General features: G+C 35.2%; 2 protein-coding genes across 2 annotated transcripts; both read left to right on the top strand.

Annotated features, from left to right (window-relative positions):
• The first annotated feature begins 2,069 nt into the window (after positions 1-2,069).
• On the top strand, positions 2,070-3,181 carry LOC120180165 (protein PHOSPHATE-INDUCED 1-like). The gene has a single exon (XM_039185550.1). The coding sequence runs from the start codon at positions 2,107-2,109 to the stop codon at positions 3,064-3,066; it is 960 nt and encodes a 319-aa protein (XP_039041481.1). The 5' UTR covers positions 2,070-2,106; the 3' UTR covers positions 3,067-3,181.
• A 1,396-nt stretch (positions 3,182-4,577) lies between these two features.
• On the top strand, positions 4,578-5,663 carry LOC120180312 (protein PHOSPHATE-INDUCED 1-like). Its single transcript, XM_039185664.1, has one exon. The coding sequence runs from the start codon at positions 4,618-4,620 to the stop codon at positions 5,563-5,565; it is 948 nt and encodes a 315-aa protein (XP_039041595.1). The 5' UTR covers positions 4,578-4,617; the 3' UTR covers positions 5,566-5,663.
• Positions 5,664-9,011: the final 3,348 nt, after the last annotated feature.

The following is a 9,011-nucleotide window of genomic DNA, read 5'->3' as shown; positions in this document are numbered from 1 at the left end:
TAAAAATATTCAAAAAGTAAATATAATAAAATATCAAAAATAAAAATTAAATTGTTAAACATTTTAAAATATATATTATTATTATTATTTACCTTGAATTTAACCTGATTTTTATTTATATAAATCTAAACTTATTTAGCTGGCACAAATTTTATTTATATATTTACCTCTAATTATCTTATTCTTCAAATATCTTTCTATTTCTATTCCATTGAATTTTTATAAAATAGAATTAAATAAACATTATAAAGTCTTATAAAAATAAAATTTAAAAGTTATGAAATTAAAATTTATTTATAAATTATCATGAAATTATATAATTTAAAAATATAAAAATAATTATACAATTAAGATGAGCATTTTAGTGCATATAACATGATAGATGAAAGTAAATTTCACCCAAACTTGATCTCAAAAAATTTAATAGGAAAATCAATATATTTGTCAATTTATGTTAGATACAACTCTATAAAGTCAAGATTGATATGAACTTCGTGTATTTGAGCGGGGTTTTTTGTCACCTCCAATATTTATTTATTTTTAGCATTTTCAAGAAATAACAAATTTATCTCTACAAAATAAAAATAAAATAAACCTCATATTAGAATTGACATGTATGAACATAACAATATAATTATACTACTAAATAAAATAAAACTTAAATTAGAATTAGATTACGCCTCTAAATTCAATGAATCGTTTAGCAAAAACATTTTCAATAACTATGGTTAATGTTTGTGTGTGTGTATATATATAATTTTTAGTAATTTGTTTTTTAGCTTCAATATTTTTATATTTAATTTTCTATATATTTGTACAATTCAAAATTTAAATTTAGATTTTTTTAAATCAATAAGTCACTAAACTTTAAAAAAATTTAAATTTGGCCCTCTAACCAAATAAAAAAAATTTAATTTAGTCTATTTGTCACATCATCAGTCACCATGGATCATCACGTCAATATCGTGAAATACCACGTTAACAACAAAAAATTATTGGTTAAAGGATCACATTAGATTTTTTTCTCTAAATTTGAAGATCACATTTAATAAAAAATAATTTGAGGGTCCTATTAATTTTTTTAAAGAAAAATACAAAGACCTTAAGTACCCTTTTGCCTTATAAATTTTACTTGAACGGGCACCATAATTAGCAATTCATATATTACTAGAACTACCCTTAAATCAACTCAAAATATGATTAAAGTTTTAAAAGTCTCATAACTACTAGAATCACCCGTAAATTGTTAAAGAAATACAACGTTTAAAGAAAATATAACGTTTTTAATAGAGTTATTTTCTGTATTTTAACAAATAGTCACTGACATGTCTAAAAATTAAAAATGGGTTAAAATTTTTAATTACATTATTATTTTTTAAACGAGTATGTAAATTTTCTTATTTGTTTAATATATTAAATTAAATTTAATATTTTTTAATAATAGGTATGTAATTACATCATAAACATCATACATCTGATTATTAAAGTTGAAACTTTAAAACCACAGCAGCAACGTTAACCTGCAACAAGTACACTAACCAGGAACTCTGCGTGGTAGTATTTCTTTTGTTTTAAAAAGCGGGGAAAAGGCCTGGGACCAGCTGCAGGTCCACCGCATTCACAAGCGCGTATTGTCACGTGCCAATTCACCTTGGATTCCAGGATTCACTCATCACTGTGCCCAATCTCAGCCAGCTTCCTCAGAAAAATTAAATTCCACCGTCATTTCATAACATATCTGCTTCCATTTTCCCTTGTTTTCACGCGCTTTATAGGCATTGTTCATGATTTATTTCCGAGTGAATTAAAATGGCATGTTGAGCCTCTTTTTGAATTTAAAATACGCTTGGGTTAACCGTTGGGCCTCTTTTTTAAAGTTACTGCCGATGTCGAAGCTCCAAGTCCAACCCCAAATCTCACCCTTTTTTAATTCAGTTTTTTTTATTATTAAAGTTGAATAAATAAACTCTATTTCTAGGCCTATATGTACCCTGTTCCCCTCTCATCAAATCCACAACTTAAATCCAAGCTCGAAGCTCTCTCAGCTCTCTCTTCTCACTTCTCCAAAAGCAGCTTTTTTTCTTCTTTTTTTGTATCAGAATCAAAATGGCTTCTTTCGTTGCTCAAAGTGTGTTGAAACTTTTCCTTGTGATCTCTATGTTTCAAATCTCTTTGGCTGGACGGAAGCTGAGTGAAGTGGTGCAAGACCAGCCTCAGCTCTTGACATACCACAATGGTCCCCTTCTTTCTGGCAAAATTACAGTCAATTTGATTTGGTACGGCAACTTCAAGCCTTCCGAGAGGGCTATTGTCTCCGATTTCGTTACCTCCCTTTCCTCAACCGCGCCGCCTCGAAACAACCAGCCCTCGGTTGCTCAGTGGTGGAAAACCACAGACAAATACTACCACCTCACCTCCAAGAAATCGTCGCTTTCCCTGTCTTTGGAAAGACAAATACTCGACGAAAACTATTCACTTGGAAAGTCGCTCAAAAACAAACAAATCGTTGAATTAGCCTCAAAGGGTGACAAAAAGAATGCTATCAACGTCGTCTTAACAGCATCCGATGTTGCTGTTGAAGGGTTTTGTATGAGCCGATGTGGAACTCATGGGTCTGCCTTGGGCTCAACCAGCGGTCACATCAAGGCCAACAAGTACTCCAAGTTCGCTTACATTTGGGTCGGTAACTCCCAGACACAGTGCCCCGGTCAATGTGCCTGGCCCTTCCACCAGCCAATCTATGGGCCACAAACCGCACCTATGATTGCCCCAAACAACAATGTGGGTCTGGATGGCATGGTGATCAACTTGGCTAGCCTCTTTGCCGGGACCGTCACAAACCCTTTCGGAAATGGATACTACCAGGGCCAAGCCGAGGCGCCATTGGAGGCTTCATCAGCTTGTCCTGGCATTTATGGTAAAGGAGCTTATCCGGGGTATGCAGGAAACCTACTGGTAGACGCAACAAGCGGTGCTAGCTACAATGCTATTGGTGACAATGGAAGGAAATACTTGCTTCCTGCTATGTATGATCCTTCAACGTCATCTTGCTCAACTTTGGTCTAACCATTTGAAGCCTCCGTGAGCTCAGCTGTATGTACTCGGTTTACAGCTTAATTCTTTTATTTGTTCATTTGTTGTGCTTATGCGGATAATAAAAGATCAGCAAACTACTTGGGTTTGCTTTTTCCATATTGACAATTCTCACTTACTTGGGAGTTTTAGTTCGTGATTTAAATCAATCACCCTTGTATAAGCTTGTGCTTCCCCTCGGGAAACTTCCATTTCTGCTCTTCGATTACCTTGGCGCAGCTTATGAAGAGAGGGGAAGTTCTTAAGAATGTTGGAAATTGGAAAGTTAGAAGCATCTTGAGGTTTCCACTTTCCAGGATTGCAAGTTCCAAGGAAGGGGATGTGAAAGAACTGATTTTGAACTAAATTGATATAAAATTTAAGTATAATAATAAAAATTATAATTATTTCAATTTTGTTAATTATTATATTAATATTTTCATCGATGATTAATAATATGTGATTTGATTAAAACCGTTTAAATAATTAAGTAATCTAATTTATATATAATTTACCCATAATTTTATTGGAGTCTTCAGTAATCACCGGTAACTTTCAATAATAAAAAACAAGTCTAAGTTCAAACTATCACACGGCAACTTAAGTAAAATTACATCCATCTAAGGATAATTTTACATCAAATTGATCATTTTAACTTATTTTTCTAAATAATATCAATAGTAACTTTCAGGGGGGGAAACTATTTTAAATAAGCCAAGTTAAGTGGTATTTAAAATATAAAAAGAATGAAAACAAATAACAATTCATAAATCATTAATTCATAGCAAGGATGATTTACAATTAATGTTATCTTACTGTTGAAATTCATTAATTTTGATCGAGTGACCAATGATATTAATATTAGCCTATTTTATATGAATTTAAATTTAATTGAGTGGTCAATGATATTCATATTATTTATATTTATAAATTCAAATATCGACATTTATTTTAAAATATAATATTTTTCTACTTAATATAAGATGTTACCCTACAGCTATTATAAACATGACATGATTAATTGATGTTGTGAACTGTAAGTTAAATCCTACCAACAATTATTGATATTCCGATAGAAACCAAACAAATGCAATAACAACTATCTCACATCATTCAATGTGCTTGTGATACATATTCATATTACACCAAAAACAAGACATATGAACATTATTATTATTATTATTTGTCTTGGAGTTGTTTCTCTTCAACAATTCTCAATTATGAAACCTTGATATTCCAGCAACTTGCTCTTTTTGAAAATCTAAAGCCACCTCCCCCAATTTGGCTTCGACTGCACTGTCCCCTAACACTATTACGCGTTTTCCATCTGCCTCAGAAGCTAGCTTACTCGCACTCAATCTTCTTTTCTTCTCTCTGTCTGTATCCACCCTTAGCTGGCTTTTAATTGTATTTTTTTTAACGTATTGGTTGCGAGAGTCTTCGATTAAAATATAACGCTTCAAATTGGCTGGCATCCCCACCTTTCTCTTTAATTTTAGTCTCTTTCCTACCACTTTCGTCCCTTCATCTAAGCTTTCTTCTATCATGACTTCTTTGAGTACTTCCAATGTTGTTCTGTTTCTTGTTGTCTTGGTCTCTTCGCTACATTTCAGCGTAGAAGCAAGGAGGCTCGTTGCGTCGGACCAAACCGAGCAGCCTTTGCTTTTCCAATACCACAACGGCCCTCTTCTATACGGAAAAATCTCTGTTAATCTCATTTGGTATGGCAAGTTCAAGCCTTCCCAACGTGCGATTGTCTCCGATTTCGTCGCTTCCGTTGCATCTTCCAAGCCTACAATAGCTCAACCCTCGGTTGCTACATGGTGGAAAACCACGGAAAAGTACTTTCAGCTCAGCAAGAAACCTTCTTCTCTTGCGCTCTCGTTGGGTTCACAAATCCTCGACGAGAACTACTCTTTGGGAAAGTCACTCACGAATCGACAAATCGTGGATTTGGCATCGAAGGGTGCTCAGAAGAACGCCATTAACGTTGTCTTGACATCAGCCGACGTGGCTGTTGATGGGTTCTGCTCTAGCAGGTGCGGAAACCATGGTTCAGCTTCGGGTAGCTCAAGCAATGGTCACAGTAAGTTCGCTTACATTTGGGTCGGTAACTCAGAGACACAGTGCCCAGGTCAATGCGCTTGGCCATTCCATCAGCCCATCTACGGCCCGCAGAACCCACCTTTGGTTGCACCCAACAACGATGTTGGTCTTGATGGGATGGTGATCAATCTAGCTAGCCTCTTGGCTGGGACTGTGACTAACCCTTTCGGAAATGGGTACTACCAGGGTCCAAAAGAGGCACAGCTGGAGGCTGCATCAGCTTGTCCCGGGATTTATGGTAAAGGGGCTTATCCAGGCTATGCCGGAGACCTTCCGGTGGACGCAACAACTGGTGCTAGCTACAATGCACATGGTGTCAACGGGAGAAAGTACCTGCTTCCTGCTATGTTTGACCCTTCGACCTCCACTTGTGCTGCTCTGACTTAAAAGTTCAAACAAAGATTATAAGACATGAGAGCATGGCAGTGTACAAAATATATTTTAGGCAATATAGTTTTGTAAGAGATTCTTTTATTGTATTGTCATTGAATTATTCTTTTTCCTAAATGATTGAGTATATACTTACAAATATTTCCCCCTTCTTATTATATTCTTCTTTTTCCAAAAACCACTAAGTTTATTAAAAATAAAAAAATATCTAAATTATAATGAAAGTTTACCGTCACACTCCAATTTAGGTATTAAATTTTATTAACTTAAAGTATTAAATTAAAGTCATAACAAGAGAAAAGTTGAGACTAAATTGTATTTTTTTAAAAGTTGCAGCTTAGTTTCAAAACCTGTGGGAAGTTCAAGGACTTAACACTAAATTTTCCTAATTTTTCTAGTTAGTTAATACCCAATCCCTCGATGGGATGAAAACCCCCCCAAATTTATCCCCAAATTCCCTACCTCAACCCTAGCCGTCGTCTCTTCACCGCAATTCGCTCTGATCTGGCCGCCATTGTCACGCTCCGCCGCCACAAGTTGAACAAGTGTCCTCCGACGACCAATCTTCAGCCATTAACGACCCCAATAAATCGTCGAGCGTCGTTAATTGAAGGGATAAAACCCATAGCATCACCGTCACATTTCTCGTCGATTCCAGCTGATCCGATGACCGTCTCGCCTCACCGTTATCACCAACGTGTTCCCGACCTATTTCTCTCAAAAACTGACTGGTGGGTCAAGTTGTCACCGTCGCTTTCCTCGTCGTCGACATGGGTAAGCGTTTCGACCCTTTTTCTTTTGTTTCAAGTGCTTTAGCTGAAATTGGGTGTTGTTTGGCTTGATGTTAAGGTTTAAATGATCGTAGAGCAATCGGTCGATCACCCCAAGCCCGTCGTCACCGCCACGCGCCTCCGCGTGCGCGTGGGCTTCTTCCCTAGCCTTGGAACCTTCTAGAATCGGTCTAATCAGTCTAGATCGGCCCGAACTGGCCAACCCAGTATGAACCGAGTCTGTTTGACCTGAACTGAGTCAACCAACCCGACATGTTGACTTTGACCCGACCCGTTGACCTTTGACTTTAACAAAAAAAGTCATTTTTTTAAAAGTCGTATTTTATGTTTTTCGACATCATAAGTCCGAATCTGAAGTCTGTTTTGTCATATTCGCACTCGGTAAGCCATTTTACAGTTTTTATCTTCGAAATCAAATTTGGTTATTGGATTAAGTCCAGTTTTTGGCGTAAATTAGTTTGTTATGAATCCGATACATTATGGGACGTGGAATGAAAGTTCGAGAACGATCACAGGAGTTTAAATGGTGAATCGATATGACTCGTAAATCGAGGTAATACTCTACTACATGTTGTATTCTTTTCGGAACACATTGGTAATTGGTAAATGCATGAATGAAAATGATTGGTCAATTAGGTGTATTTAATTATCATTGGACTTAAATTGAATATGGAATAAATGCATAATACTGTAGAATACTCTGACTGCTCGCACAAAAAATTGGTAGACCTATCGGAAATAATTTTAAGTTCATGGATTATGTAGTAATAAATTGATCTCAGAATCCAAAATTATGATTAATTTCTTTAAAGGTTAAATGCGGGGAATACTTGATTAAGAAATTACGAAAAATACCCTTAAGTTGTAAAAATGGTATGTATTAACCTTGATAGTGGAATTACTCTGAGAATCTGTATTTGACCTGATAAAATTTATGGCACGCCTATTAACTCTTAATTTATTTGGAAAATATCTTTTAATCATTTTTAACCCTCAAAGAAAGCACAAGGCTTATAAACTCTGATTCTTGAATAAACACTTGAAGCTTAATTTATCGGAAATAATATCACTGATAGAATTGAATGAAATGATGATAATATCCTTAAAGTCTAAAAAGGACTATGAATGGCTATGATAATGGAGACGACATGAGAAATCATATTTTGATCCACTTGAACCTTGGAATCACCGATTAAACTCCTGATCTATTTGAAATGCCCCTGAATTGTAAAATGATCTGAAGTACTTCCAAACCTAGAATAACTAAATACCCTCAAGCTCTGAAATAAATAAATCAACCTCGAATACAAAAAATGACCAAGAATTTTTATTTCTGAGCAAACATCCAGGGACTAAATTACTGAAGGTACTTTACACATTTGAATTAAGTTGAACTGAATGGAAGTACTGTATGTATATGAATTGTGGAAACGACAGAATTACTCTGGAACTCCGAAGAGATCGGGATAGACTTAACTACTAAATGACCTAAGTACCCTCAAAGATCTAGAATTAAGTGAATGACTTAAATAAGTCTGGTAACGCTGATGAACCTATATGTTATACCGTCCATAAGGGTTTTGAACCACAAATCAAGCACGTTGATATTTCTTGATATTGTTGCAATACAAAAATAAAATAAATACCATTGGAATATCTGTTTGTATCCCTAAGATCCATTCAATGATGATTCTGAAGATGATCAGTTCGACAAGAGTTATCAATATTAAAGTATGAATACCTTTGAAGTGCATCGATTTGACCGGTTGACAGGTATCACAATGCTGAGATTTGTTCAGTTCGAGTTAAATTAATATCCTGATAAATTGATACGAGTCTTAAATACCATAAATTATCGTTTCACCCTTATTAGATCAAATTACTAATAATTCTCCAAGAACCAAATGTCCAAAATGCCCCTGATTTTCTGAATAATGGAATCACTTCCGTTATATTTGAAATCTTAAGTAACTCTGATGCAAAAGATTCTAAGTACCTTCCTGATTGCTTAGTGCCTCCGAAAAAATATATGAATATTATACGATCTTGATAAACCATTTTCTGAATGATTGATGACTCTGTTAGCTATTAAACCCCTTTTTATAGGGATATTAATTCTGAAATCATATTAAATTACAGAAGTTTCATGGTCCCTACTTGATAATTGCTAAGTACCTCCGAAAAATATCTAGATCCTCTAGTGTGTTCCCTATGTACTACCTGAATGTTTTATCTGTTTTGAAATATGTTTCACCGAAATTTATGATTTACTGCCTTATGAACCATGACTACATTGTATGTGTTATCTGATTATTGTTTTCACTGGAAAATATAATCGTTCTTGAATTCATTGATCATGGGATTTACTGTTACTACTTGAACTTTTTTATTGGGATTTTACCTATGTAGGTTGGAGTATAGAGGTTCAGCTCTGATCAAGCTGGTAATTCCCTACGGGCCTAAGGTGACCCTTGGGTAGGCTCTAAGGCCACGAGAAACTTTCTTGGGTAGGCTCTCAGGCCCCAAGGCACTCCCTTGGGTAAATAATGGGACTGCATATGGTGTACGGGTGGAAGGCATCTATGTAGTTTATTTCATTGTCACTCTTATGAGATTTTACTAGATCGAGATCTTGATATTACATGTTACTGT

The sequence above is a fragment of the Hibiscus syriacus genome, unplaced genomic scaffold (assembly GCF_006381635.1).
Source record: "Hibiscus syriacus cultivar Baekdansim isolate YM2019G1 unplaced genomic scaffold, ASM638163v2 tig00112491_pilon, whole genome shotgun sequence".
Classification (NCBI taxonomy): domain Eukaryota; kingdom Viridiplantae; phylum Streptophyta; class Magnoliopsida; order Malvales; family Malvaceae; genus Hibiscus; species Hibiscus syriacus.
The sequence above is the reverse complement of the archived record's forward strand: the minus strand, read 5'-3'. Positions and strand labels throughout refer to the sequence as shown.

Excerpts from the sequence above, each read along its gene's own strand:
- LOC120180312 (XM_039185664.1), top strand. The coding sequence starts at position 4,618 with ATGACTTCTTTGAGTACTTCCAATGTTGTTCTGTTTCTTGTTGTCTTG.
- LOC120180165 (XM_039185550.1), top strand. The coding sequence starts at position 2,107 with ATGGCTTCTTTCGTTGCTCAAAGTGTGTTGAAACTTTTCCTTGTGATC.